General features: G+C 30.7%; 1 protein-coding gene across 1 annotated transcript; it reads right to left on the bottom strand.

The window, feature by feature from the left end:
• Positions 1,321-4,890, bottom strand: LOC18612108 (protein trichome birefringence-like 43). Its single transcript, XM_018115265.1, has 5 exons — positions 4,322-4,890; positions 2,520-2,691; positions 2,228-2,403; positions 1,969-2,127; positions 1,321-1,829 (listed from the first exon to the last, which is right to left on the bottom strand). The coding sequence occupies exons 1-5, from the start codon at positions 4,555-4,557 to the stop codon at positions 1,529-1,531; spliced, it is 1,044 nt and encodes a 347-aa protein (XP_017970754.1). The 5' UTR covers positions 4,558-4,890; the 3' UTR covers positions 1,321-1,528.

The following is a 14,531-nucleotide window of genomic DNA, read 5'->3' as shown; positions in this document are numbered from 1 at the left end:
AAGCATATCATGTGGCCCAATAGCAACGGCTTAATACTAGCAAGTAGTACATCCAAATACAAAAGAAAATTGAACCCATTAACATCATTATTGATTATCTTATCCAAGCAAATCCAAGTACGCAACCCATGGTCAAGTGTAAGAGTCACATGTCACAATATAGCACAGCCAAGTTTCCAAGCAAACGAGCTGCACGGATCAAATTTATCCGTTAGATTTAAAGAATTATGTACTAATATATGCGAACCCATATACTCCATTCATTGGTTTCAATCTCACTCCTACCACAGTCTTAAATCTTATCATTATTAACAATCTTGCCGGTATAAAAAGTAATCGCTACATTTCATTAATTTCATACCCTTTAAAATTAATTGCAATCTTTAGTTAAAAGGAACCAAATTCAACACTTGCATTTGGACGGGTCCATCCCTTTCTTGGGCCTCGCAAGGTTATCGGCTCAAATATAACTCAGGGTTTGAAGTCTGCACCATGATCCACAAATTCGACCCATTGGTATGGCCTGATAATTATTTTTGGTAATTATATTAGCTATTGTAATTGAATTTGTAGCAACCCTAATCTCAAGTTGTGACCTAACCCCTTCTAACGCCTACTCGGCCACGCGTTTAATTTCATACAAATTGGGTATTGATTTATTTCTTCCTTTTTTGCTACAAAATTATGTTGCAATTTCTTTATCTTTATATACACACACCAAAAACACATGGATATATAAAAATTATTTTTAATTAATTTTTGACATAATATGTAAAAAATCTTTGAACTATTCACGGATTTTTTTTTGAAAATTAGCAATTCATTTCATAAGAAAATGAGCTTCATGAAATTTAAAATTAAGTTTTTTTTTATTATGTTTAATTAAAACCTTATCTTTTTACTTTAAATCAAATAAATTATGATTAATAATTGATTAATTGTTATTAATCAAAATATCACTTATCATTTTATGAAATATGATATTAATGCAACATACTAACATATTATAATAAATAATGATGTACTAGTTGATGTGACATGATTACATAATCATGTTGTATTTTTACTTTTCACATCATTATCATGTCAAAATACATAATATAAAATAATAAATAATATTTTAATTAATAATAATTAATTAATTATTAGTTAGAAATGTTTATTTGATACAAAATAAAAATATAAAATTTTGATTAAATGTAATTAAAAATAAATTTTTGTTTAATTTTTTAAAATAAATGTCTTAAATTTTTTTAACTTTTCTAGTCACTTACTGCTTTCTTTTATTATTGTTGGAAAAATAGCTTGGCTAGAATTGCAAAAGTGTAATAAAAGGATTTTTTAAGCAATAGTGATAAAATAATCTACAAACGACAAATTATCAGGTCACACTTTAATCTTTTTACTCATATTCCAGATTGTTTTACTGCAGCTTTACCTAGCAATTCTAATAACTTTATTTTTTGTTCTCTCTCTCTCTCTCTCTATATATATATGTATATTTCAATTAACTACCAGGCGACCCCCCTTAGTGGATGAGAGCTGCAAACAGCAGTTCGTTCCATGTATCAGGAACTCCAGGGAGACACCAATGTGTACAATCTGTGCCGCGGCGGCCTCCGTAGCCAAAGGCTGAAGGGTGTCCGTCCTTCCTTAGTTTCGACAAGCTTGTTATATCAAGCAAATGAACTGGCTTTGTCACACTTCGCAACACTTTCTTTAAAACAACTTGGGCTGGGTGTGGACCTCCTGGATAGCCCCGCTTTGACATTACTGGGTGGGTTTCCCCTCGGCAAGTCTTTGCTGTTGGATCACCCCAATCCCTCGAACTAACACAACAAGAATGAGTTCACCAAGTCAATCCGATATGTAAGAATGGGATTTCAAAGGCCCAACTTCTCCATATGCCCATGATTAGAATATCTTATTTCCAATTAAATTTGATAAGAGGTGATTGGAACAACTTACTCCATATGATCAGGGGAGACGCCTTGGAAGAACACCTTGGTTTTAGCAGGATTTACAGTGAGTTTCACCCATCTGGCCCATGTCCTCAATGCTTTCTCATACGCAACCATGCGATTCATGTCTTTGCGAGTTATCTTATCGTCCTGGACGTAGTCCCATCTGCAACATCAAATACACCCATAGTTCCAATGCTAGCTGTAATTATAAGCAAGAAGTGTTTTTATAGGAGTAAAAACCAAGGGCTAGCTGCAAAACTCACGGTTGTTTTCTGCCGGTGTGAAGCCACCAATGCCACGTGTCAAAGATCAACAAATCAACTCCTTTCCAAAGTTGTCCACTCCCGATTGAGTTGAGTTTTAGAACTCGCCCATTTTTTCCATTGACAATATCAACAAGAAATGCATTGCGTGAGAACATAATTGACACTCCATATGCCTGCAAAGAGTATCATACCGGCAAACTCTAGAATCACATATATAATATCAATTTTCAAACATCAAAGAAATCAAGCACTAACTCTTCTTAGTTAAGAAAAAGATGGATAAGATTACTGTGAAGTTGAATGTGGAGAGGCCTCCTATTCTTTGCAAGGTGTACTTGGCTCGTGGTACGGCTCTATGAAGCAAACATGTGAGTGACTGCCATTGATTTAAGCTCAGTGAGTCACCTACAAACATGATGCGCTTCCCTTTAAATCTTCGTAAGAAGTCTCTGCCACTGAACCTGCTTAATTCAAAATTAATCTAGGCTTTAGCATGATTTGGCAGCATAATAGTACTTGGCCTCTTTTGGTTCAACTCTCCTTAATTGCTTTTCTTAATTTCTCATACTTTTTAATACATGAGATTTACAATTCCTAAGTAGGTCTTACATGCATGATGTGTGATAGATACTTTGAAAAATAAACAAAAAAAAGTTAAGCATAGAAGCCAAAGCCCTAATTTTTTGTTTCAATTTAACAAATTATCTTTGTAAATAAAATTGAGTAAACGGTGGTTTCAAAAAATGTTATAGTAATTTCAAGTTAAATTAATTAGTAAACTTTGTGACACGAAACTTTAAGATAATTATAATATATACATATATATATATAGATATGTATATATGCCGAAGTTGCTATCAATGTTTGAAGTTGAAACTGAAATGATTAAAGCATCTAATAGGACCACTATAGATATATAGAGGAGAAGATATTAAGAACCACTTAATCTAGTGGGGGTAATGATGCATTAATAAGAGCACCACCATAGGGCCATTGAGCAATAAGAACAGGCATAGTACCACTGGGCTAAAACTTATCGTTTTCTTTTTTGATAAATAACTATTATTATTTAAATTGGAAAAGGAATATTAGAAATACTAAATTAGACCAATATATATGTAAATAATAAAAAAAAACACTGTAACATTTGAGAAAACACATAAGATAGATAGACTTAAATTAACAATTAAGAGATAGATTTAAATCTAAGTAGCGGCGGCTTAATAAGTTGAAATGCTTAAAGCGAAATATTCAATGAGGCTTTTTTTTATTAAAATTAAAAAATTATTAAAATTTTATTTTTCTAGCTTTTTGATATGCAAAATTTTTATATATTTTAAATAGCTAATACAAAATCAACAATCAAAATTTTTAATTCAAATAAATCAACTATCACATAAAATAAAGGTAATATAACAATATAATATAAATTTTAAATTAAAGTAAAAAAGTCTGTAAATATTAAAAAAATTGTACTTAATTGTTGAATACTTATTGCAAACTGCAAATGAGACTCACGGCTTTATTAAGATAATAACATAACAGATTTCTTATGTATTATTTGAAGAAAAATTAAAGTTAAAGGAAGAAGGAAGAAAGAGTAAATGAGAAAGAAAAATTCAAAAATAAATATTATACATTGAAAAAGAAATAATTGGTTTTATATATAGGAAAAAAAAGTTATTAAAAATCATTAAATATGTTGATTGTAAATAAGAAAAATAAAGTGAGAAAAAAATAAATTATTAGAGATGATTAAATACATATGACCGTTAGTTGATTAGAAATAATATAACATTTTAAAAATTAAAAAAGTAGATAGAAAATTGAGATTTATTAAACACATAATTAAGAAAATGAGAAAATAAGTAATTTTATTAATTATATTTTACTTTTACATTTTTTTAATTTTTATATATTTTAATATAATTAATTATATTATAAAATTAAAAGACCTCTCTAAATTGGGGGCATAAAGCCCTTGCTTGGGGTGGCTTCACCCAAAGGCTGGCCCTGAGTCTAAGAATTAATAGTTTTTAATATGTCACAAATACTAATAATTAAAAAAAAAAAATACAAAAGAAGTTATACCTTGGCAAGTTGCATGAAGTGGGTTGCCATCTATACTTGAGATAAAGGTGGTCAGGTCGACCATTCTTTTGGCAATTGAACTCTTGCTGTATGAAAGGGCAATCGGTTGATCTGTAAAGAGGATAAGAAGCATCATGCACCCATCTTCCTCTGTAAATATCACATTTGCTTCCATGCACTTGCGGCCAAAATTCAATAACAAACAAAACTACTGCTGCAAAAGCAGAAAGACCCATCGTTTAATTTCTCCTCACTTCTGATCAGAGAAAAGGGAGAGAGAGGAATCTGTTGTTGAGAGCTCACAAATTCTGTGATTCTGGTTGTATAATAAGAAAGTAGGAAGATAAAGAGACTGGGAATTGGGTGTTGTTAAAGCAATGGCAATGCAACAGGGATATTGCAAACCTCACAAACAAATCACCACGGAGAGAGGGGAGTGGAAAGGAAAGCCTATGGGAATTGTGCCATTGGATTATTGTGCGTCTCTGTATATACGACGGCGTGAAGTTGACCTTAATATGTATAAAAAACAAACACTCTCTCTCTCTCTCGTTTCTCCCCCGTGCTTCAAGTTTGGGTTAGCTGAAAACAAAACCTAAACACAAGTAGAAACAAAGAACATAAATATAGAGTAATTAACGTCAATCAATTCCTACCTTCAAGGATATTTAATGCAAATTTAGTATATTCTCCTAGTTTGAAAGCGGTCGTTTATGAATGAAAGCTCTTTATATATATAAATTTTTGTCTTGAAAAATGTAAACCGCTCACACTCGCTTGCTTTAATTTAGGTAATAGTTATATTGGCTTTAATACCATTTAATTTTGGGAAGAACTGATCTGTCACAGCCTTGATCAAATTACTTCCATATTTCGTAGTATATTTAATTTAAACCCCTTATTTCCGCAACTTTGCATTTAAATTTAATGCACGGTGTGGTTTGATTTTGGGGACCAAAGGATTCGAAGCGTACCTAACAAAATTAGGGCAAACAACGACTCGTTCAAGGTTTTAGGTCATTGGGTGAATGGTTCTACCTTTGAAAAATTTGAATCAATAATGAGTTAAGTAAAATATTTTTAAATCTCATAGATAGATTTATGTATTACGTAATTAATTATTTTATATAATTGTATAACAACTATAATATATTATTTAAAAATTAAAATATTCATAATTATTGTAAAAATCACACGAAAACCTATGCTTAACAAGATTTCTTTTACTTTTTGTTTTCTCTAATATATTTTAAATTTTTGTTATTTATTGAAAATGACCAAAAAAAAATTAGAATGCAAAAGTTAAATTAGGTATGACTTTGAAATCATCTTTGTTAAAAGAAAGAAAAATTTTGTATAATATAAAACTATATAAGTTATATGGAATTTTAACTCTTAAGTAGATATGATAGTCTAACTAAGTAATAGTATTATATAATATCTAAATAATATCTGAGTATTTGGCTCTTTAGTTGGTACATAATATTCTAATGTGGTCTCTATTAGACATTAAATGCCACATGAAACAGAGAAGCTCATGGTCCAGAAAATTATATAACTAGCAAATACGATTTTCGGCTATTAAAAAAAAAAGGAGAATTTTTTTAACATGAGATATTGTTAATGGATTATTGTCACATACACTATCAATAAATTGAAATTTTATATTTTATAAAAACAATTAGAAGGTTATCACATGCCTCGTTAATTATATTGAAGAGAATTAATAAAATAATATAATAATTTAATGGACATGTGGCACTAAAAAATTTTCTAATCCCACTTAAGTAGAGTTTTAAGACTCTAACTATATATAAAATAATAATTCAATTGCTAATATGCTTAAGTGTTATTGACAAATTAATTATAAACATCCAACTCACAATTTTAATGAGTGAGTAAATACCAATTGAGTAAACAAATTAAGCTTCTTCCTTTTTATTTCTTTTACAAATTTCAAAATAGAAAAATTTTGGGGTACATGTTAAAGCAATATGGGCTTCACAAATCAAGTGGGCCTCTCATACGAATGATTTAAGCTTGTCAATATCTGCATTTTTGTTACGCATACACCATTTGATGTCTTTTAAACAATCATCTTATCTTATCTATTTATCAATCTTTTCTTCAAAAAGATGTAGTGCTTACTGTCATTATACTTAAAAAAAAGGCATGACTCTAAGAATATCAAGTTATGTATTTATTTAAATAAAAAAATAGCTACTTACAAAATACATTTGACCTAAGTATATATATCTAGTGCCTATTTATAATTTTAGTTACTTTAAAAATATATGGAATTTAAGTCATTAAATGCCATTACTACAACATTTTTAACCTTTAGCTGCAGAAAAAATTATAACCATAAAAATTGTTGCCTTAGGTTAAGGTCAGGGACGGCTCAATATATAACTCAAAAGGTATAAAGTTAAATATTAAAATGAGGTTATATATATATATATATATATTGAAAACAAATAAAAAGAAAACTTGTTACATCATTCTAGGCCAAGAAACGCCAAGAGTGTCTACGAATAAAAATGGTCTAATACCAGATGGTGGAGAATCCAAAATGTGTAACCTCGAAGGTAAATTCTCATGGTGAGTGACCATCCAATCAGCACATTGATTTGCTTCATGATGGATGTGAACTATGGTGTAGACCCAAGCCTATTGAAGTAACTCCCTAATATGCTTAAGTAACTGTGCATTCAGATCAAACTATGAGCTTTGATTAGAGATCTTTTGAATAGTAAGTAAAGAATCCTATTCAACTTGAACCTTCCTAAAACCTCAATCGTAGCACAATTTTAATCCCCAGTATAGAGCCTGCTTGAAGAGAGAAGGAAATGCCAATATTATATGTGAAGCCTAATAGCCAATTTCCAATTTCATCTCCCCCTCTTGATGCCACCATTAAGAAAATGAGGCCTTTTTTATTATTAAAATTAAGAAAGAAAGAGAAAATGAGGAAAAAAGAATTCATAGGTAGATATTATAAATTGAAAAAAATAGTTATATATATATAAAAAAAGGGTTGGATATTATTAAATACAAATTACAGTTAGTTGATTGAGAATAAGAGAAATAGTTGGGATATTATTAAATACATATTATAGTTAATTGATTGAGAATAGGAAAAATAGTTAGCGAATTAATAGATTGTAGCAATTGGAAAGTGATAAAAAATTATGATTTATTAAGCATATAATTAGAAAAATGAGAAAATATGTAATTTTATTAATTATTTTGACTTTCACACATTTTTATTGGAAAATAATATAAGTAGTTGAGAATGAATAGAGATGTAAGAAGGGAGAGAAAATAAATATTTATTAGGTAGGAGAGATATGTAGATATTTTATTAATTATATTAATTTTTAATATAATAATTATATTATTATAAAATTATGTAATCTATGAAAATTTAGAACCTAGAGTAAGGGTTTTTCTGACTTTACCTTAGAGCCGGCCCTAGTTAAAGTTGCGCACTTGTAGTCAATGTCTGGGACAATTTAACTATACTTTTTTATAAGATTTTATAGCAAAATTAATATGTAGCGATATATTATATGGCTGAAATCTTAAAACATATGGTTGCATTTAAAATATACAACTAAAAAGTGTATGATAACAACACATACAACATTTTAATATGAAACAAAAATGTGAAATTTTACAAAAGTTACAACAAATATTAAAGTAATTAAAATCAGGTAACTAAAATTAAATTTTAGACATTGCTCCCACCCTTTTTTTTTTTTCTTGAAAAAGCAAACGAGACTCATTGAAGTTGTAGTAATGCTAACAACAATTATATAGACACTGGAACAAACATAAAGACTTGCTGGTGGAGCTTTAAAATTCCCTGTCAGTAATGCTGTAAGTTTTTGTACAGTAGGGTCTTTGTCCAAGTGGGAGACTTTGACTGCCCACCCCAAAATGATACGGGAAATTGGCAATATCGTGTTTACAGCTCACTCCATTTGAAAATAACTTGTTGCCTTCAACAATGGTTATGGAATTGGTCCAATTGGAAACCTCACATTCAGCACAATCCTAATCACATTCTTATTCAACATCCAATCATTAGAGTTTTTAAACATAATGTTTAAATAAGTCTCTAATCAACTTCAGGGGTTTGTAGTGTAGCATCAACATATGAGGTGTTGTGGGAAGATTATCCAAATTACATAGGACAACAAAGCAGAAAATGGGCTATTGCGTGGAAGTGGGATGGCCCCCAACAGATACACACCTTTCTAGTGCAATGTCTTCATGGAAGGTTATTGACTAATTTAGAGCATAGGAGAAGGAACATGTCATCTTCGGTTACTTGTGTGTTATGCTCAGTATCAAATGAATCAATATCACACCTCTTAAGAGATTGTCCACACTCAAAAGAGGTATGGTTGAAATTGAGGTCATGAATGGGCTATGGGAACTTCTTTGATTTACTTCTGTCAGATTGGCTGTTAACTAATCTAAAAAATTATAATGTTTGTGTTGATGGTATCCCGTGAGCTATTTTATTTGGTTTTACTTGTTGGTATATTTGGAAGTGGAGGAATGTGAAAGTTTTTGAAGGAAAGTTGATACCCATGGATAGGACGTTATTGATGATAAAAGGCTTAGGTGCTGCATCATATCATGCTGTTCAAATTCCCTGCACACATAGTAGGCTAAATGGATATAAAAGAGAAATGCTGGTTGGATGGCAAAACCCTCCACAAGGTTGGGTGGCAGTAAACATTGATGGTGCATTACGTCGTAATACAAACATGGCTGCTGCAGGTGGTGTTTTACGGGACTACAACGGATATTGGTTAGGTGGCTTTGCTGTAAAATTGGGGAAGTGTTCTTCCCATAGGGCCGAGTTATGGGGAGTCCTACATAGCCTTCGTATAGCAAAGGAGAAAGGATTTTGTAGGATATGGCTGCATGTGGATAATAAAATCGTGGTTCAGGCAATTACCTCTAGTGCATTGCATCCATGTGCGAATTCTGATTTACTAAATGCTATTCATGGACTGTTACAACTCGACTGAGAGGTAAAAATTTCTCATATTTATCGAGAACGAAATATGATAGCTGATGGTATGGCCAACATTGGTTTTAATTTAGATAGTAGCTTTATTCTGTTTGATGTACCACCTCCAGAAATCAGTTCAAGGATGTTCAATGATGTATTGGGAGTTTGTTTCCTAAGAATGGTTAGAAATTAATAAAAATTTCCTTTCATAAAAAAAAATAAGTCACTAAATTGTTTACAAATATTCAAATAAATTATTATTTTTTTATTGCATTTAACCAAGTTCTCGTATTTTTATTTTGGATCAAATAAGCCCTTATTACTAATGATTGACTAATTATCATCAGTAAAAATATCACTTGTCATTTTATATCCATTTGAAATTGATATAACATTGATGTGAAAGGTGAAAAATACCATATGATCATATTATTATGCCAAATTAGCATGTCATGTTATCATCAACTATGATACATCAGTATACCACGTCATAATCAATTACGATATTTTAACATATCACGTCAGAGTCATGTAATATAGAATAACAAATGATATTTTGATTAAATCAATCATTAGTTATAAGGATTTATTTAACTCAAAATAAAAGTACAAGAACTTATTTCACTCAAAATAAAAGTATAACAACTTGATTGACCATAATAAAAATATAAAAACTTATTTGAATTTTCTTGAATAGTTTAAAGGTTTTTCTGTATATTATACCTAGAATTTATTTATTAATTAATTTCAACTTGCAAACTTGATCAGAGAGTTTAATGTTCATATAGAGCTAACATTATCAAGAAATTAAAAAAATAAGTTGATATTATTATAATTGATAAATTATATATAAATAATAAATAATAATAATTATCCTAAATAAATAATGAATAAACACTAGTCACCAAGATAATAGTTATCTAACTAATATCTAGAGATAAGTACATGGCAATTCTCAACGCCCAGAAACAATCTTGTTCCATTGGATTTAATCCAAATTAAATTATCTGAATTAATAGTTTTTAATGAAAACTGAAAATGTTTATATAATCAAATTATAACCGATCAAAATAATTTAGATAGTTTGGTTTGGTTACACAATTTAAAACGAATTATAAGAAAACAATTTCATATCTCACAATCTATTGTACAATAATTGTTAAAAGAATCAATTGTTCATAGACATCAAAATTTTAATCTAGCAATTAGAAATTAAGGTAGGTACCTAATTTAAATTTAACATCAAATTAATTAAAAATTTGCAAACTACAAAATTAATAAAACATTTATCTAAATCACAATCTAAATATACAAGCATAAAAATAAAAAAAATCAAACATAAGAAATAAATAAAAATTACATTTACATTAAGTCAATAACTCCAACGAATATAGAATTTAAGCATCTAACAAAGATTAAATTTAGAAATGTTGCATAATCATTAATAAAAAGTTTTCAATTTCCATTCAAAGACTCATACTCTTCACCCAGTGGCGGAGGGAAAGAGGTGGTAGCCGTTATCTCTCAATTTTAAATTATTTTATTATATATAAAAAATTAAAAATATATAATTTTGTCACCTCTAATTAAATCAAATAAATTATTTTAGAATAGTAGAAAGTCATTTAACTTACCGTCAAAAAGTTGGGTTCAACCTTTTAAGTGTTGGCTCCATTTGTTTTTAATGATAATAAAACATTCTTACTCATTTATGTCTAACTATACTACTTGAGTGTACAGGATGAAAATGTATGTTAAAAATGAATTAATAACTAAAGAGCAAATATCAAAACTCATAAGAATGAGGAGCTACAATTGAGCCACAAAACAAAAGCCTCTTAGTCGGACAATCCAGGGAGTTAGTCAACTAAAACTCAAAAATGAAGAAACCGAGTTCAGAGACAGAGACGACTTAATCGCCTAAGAAGCATAGTTAGTCGACTAAAAGCATTTTGTCTGAAGATTTGAATTTGAATACTAAAAGACAGATTAACGGCTAAAACTGACTCCAAATTGTTTCCCAACGGTCAGAAACTATCAAACATCCATCAAAGTTGGTTTTTCAAGTATATAAGGCACTCCCAACGGCTAAGAACAAGAAGAGATGCTTCTAAGATCAAAAAGAGCTCACAAATAGCAAAAACTCTCTGCATACTTTCTGCACTTCACTCCAATCCTTGTAATAGAGTTAAGCACTTCACCTTGTACTATTCAGATCAGGTTAGTGATCATAGGTACTTCTTTATTTCTGTTTTCCTTGAATACTGAGTGTGTGCGAGTCACTTTAAGGGGATTGATCAAGCTTGGGTTAGCTTGATTGATTGTATAGGTTCTAACTCAACCTAGGAAAAGTTAGTTTTAGGTTTTGGTTGATCTCAGGAAAAACCATTGTTAAAGGTTGTGGCTGAGCCTGTGAAAAGCCATTGTAAAAGCTTGGTGGAAGCTTGAGAATTCCACCGTTTATAGTGATTTGGTTTGAAAAATCCTTGGTTGAACAATCAAGGTAGTAGATGTAAGTTTTTGACCGAATCACTATAAATCTTTGTGTATTGTCTGCTCTGTTTTATTTTTCGTTTTCATTCTTTGTTAAATCATTCCTTCTTCTTGCATCAAATTTCTCATCAGTGACCTTCAATTTGCCCCCAATTAGAAATCAAGTTTAATGAGAGCCAAAAAGTGTTATTCACCCCCTCTCTAGCACATTTATTTGGGACCAACATTAAGCCTAAATAAGATTTAGCATTTCGAACTTGATATTAGGCAAGATCCATATTCAAAAAAGCTAAGTTCAATCCTTTTAAGTCCAAATAACAATTAGCATTTTGAACTTCATATTAGGCAAGATTTATGTTTGAAAAAGCTAGGTTCAATTCTTTTTAAGCCTAAATAACATTTAGCATTTTGAACTTGATATTAGATAAGATCTTTGTTTGCAAAGTGTTTCAACTTTTCAAGGTTATGCTAAAAAGTTGAGTTCAATCCTTTTTAAACCCAAATAACATAGCTATGATCTTTTTGCTAGTATACTTATCCTTTACATTGAAAAAGATAGTGCCAAAACTATTGACACAAATCTACTTATCAATGAATTTAATTTTTTTTATACTTTATGTCTATTTGTATTGATAAATTTGACAATTTATTTTTAAATTGTTATCAAATTTTATGTTATAATTTATTTTTTTTAAAAGTAATTAATTTTTTACTCCAAATTAAATCACGATCCATAATCTTATATGATTATCATTTAACCACCCTTGGATCCACCATGGTATCCACGCCACTCATTCAAATTTCTTGAATAAGTGATTAATCAATATTTTTTATATTTTGATTAAACTTTTGGATAATTCAATTAAACAAAATTAATTAAAATCAAATTATCAAAAAAAACCAATAACCAATTGAACTTATTTTGGTGATCACTGAGTACTTCACCTAATTAATTCAATTTTATTGGCTAAGAAAGCAAGCATAAAATAGAGTCCTTGAAGGCACACTAAAAGCTTGTATTCCTCCAATTGCTTAGTTCTTCCATCAAGTTTAAAGTGCTACAGGAGAGTTTGCAATGGGAACGGTTAACTTAAGAAAAGATGAACAGTATGGGAGAAAAAGTGGCGACTAGCTGTGGGAAGCATTGTAGACAATGATTGAATAGCTTGCATTTGGTGTTTGTAGATAATCTTAACAAGAAATTATCATGGGCTGCAATCAAGGGTGCTTTCGAGGAATACGAGAGAGTGATGGACGTGTTCATATTGAGGAAATACGCACAAGACAGAGGTAGAGTGACAAACTATGCCTTTATTAGGAATTGGGAGAAGTTTGAGATGGAGAAGGCATTGTGATTGGGAATCATCAGTGGATGGATGGAAAAAATGTTTCTATGAGGAGAGTTGAGCCAATGAAGACTGTGGGGAAAAGTGAGCTAGAAGGGAAAACACAAGAACAAAAAGGGAAAGCAATTTCCATGAATAACATAACTTTTAAGGAGGTTGTTACAGGTATGGCAAAGAAGAGTAAGAATGAATAAGGGAAAGAGAAGGTGGAAAACGAGGTGACAAGAAAGAACAAGGTAGGAGAAGACAAGAACAACCACCAATGACAAAAGAAGTAGGTAAGGTAAGATCGAAGGGAGACTAGAAGTTAAGGGAGAAAACAGTTTTGCTAAGCACGAACATCCCAGATGTGGGTATAGAATGGATCAAGAGGAATGTTATAGGTCGCCTTAGAGCAAAGGTCGCATGCGGGGTGGTTTAATCTAGTCTTTTTCATGAAGGGATCAGTGCTAGAAAGGTTTGAGTGTTATTCTGACTTTTGAGGAGTAAGATGAAATGGAAACGCTCTTAAAACACTACTAGGATTTATTTGAAATATGGCTTAAAGAGCTTATACCATATCATAACTTGCCAAGTAATAGATCAGTTGCGCTATAGGTTAGGTTGAGTGAAATCCCAATTCATCTATAGTATTTAAATACAATTAAGGCAGTTGATGAATGTTGGGGGGAGTTTATTGGACTTGACAGGAATGCCCAAAAGCTTGAGAGGTTTGATCATGCTTTTATGTTGATAAGGGTTAATAATATGACTATTATTCTAGATCGTACAGTGCTTGAGGCTGGTGAAAATAAGTGAAAATAGATATAAAAAAAATCTACAATTTGTCATAAGATTGGACAACATGAGATGTGGACAAATAAGGTAGAAATGAGGGAGCCAGAAAATGAAAAGAAAGAGAAAGAATTCAAAAGTGTGACTAGAAAGGTCATAGAAAGTAAATAGGGGACAAGTATCAAGGTTGAGCACAAAAAAAGGTTCAACGGATAGAGTTAGAAGTTGAAGGCAAGGAGAAAGTCAAAGTAGAAAAAAATAAAAATACTAATAGGGAAAATTTGACTGAAAGTGGGATAGAGGTGAAAATTGTCTAGAATAGTGTGGAGCAAAGCCCAATATGAAAGAATGGTGGATAGGCTCAAGTGAACTTATTATACCCAAACACTTAAGCGTTGCAAGACCAAAAGGTGCCTAGTGGGCTAGATAAGTTAAGCTCGATCAAAGCTGACTTATTGGTGGAGTGCAAGTTAAACAAAAGGCCAGGCTCTGGTGGGTCTACTAGGTTGAAAAGCATATTAAAGGCAGGCTAAGTGAAGGTTGAAGGCTTCTTGAAGGTTACATT

The sequence above is a fragment of the Theobroma cacao genome, chromosome 1 (genome assembly GCF_000208745.1).
Source record: "Theobroma cacao cultivar B97-61/B2 chromosome 1, Criollo_cocoa_genome_V2, whole genome shotgun sequence".
Taxonomy (NCBI): domain Eukaryota; kingdom Viridiplantae; phylum Streptophyta; class Magnoliopsida; order Malvales; family Malvaceae; genus Theobroma; species Theobroma cacao.
The sequence above is the reverse complement of the archived record's forward strand: the minus strand, read 5'-3'. Positions and strand labels throughout refer to the sequence as shown.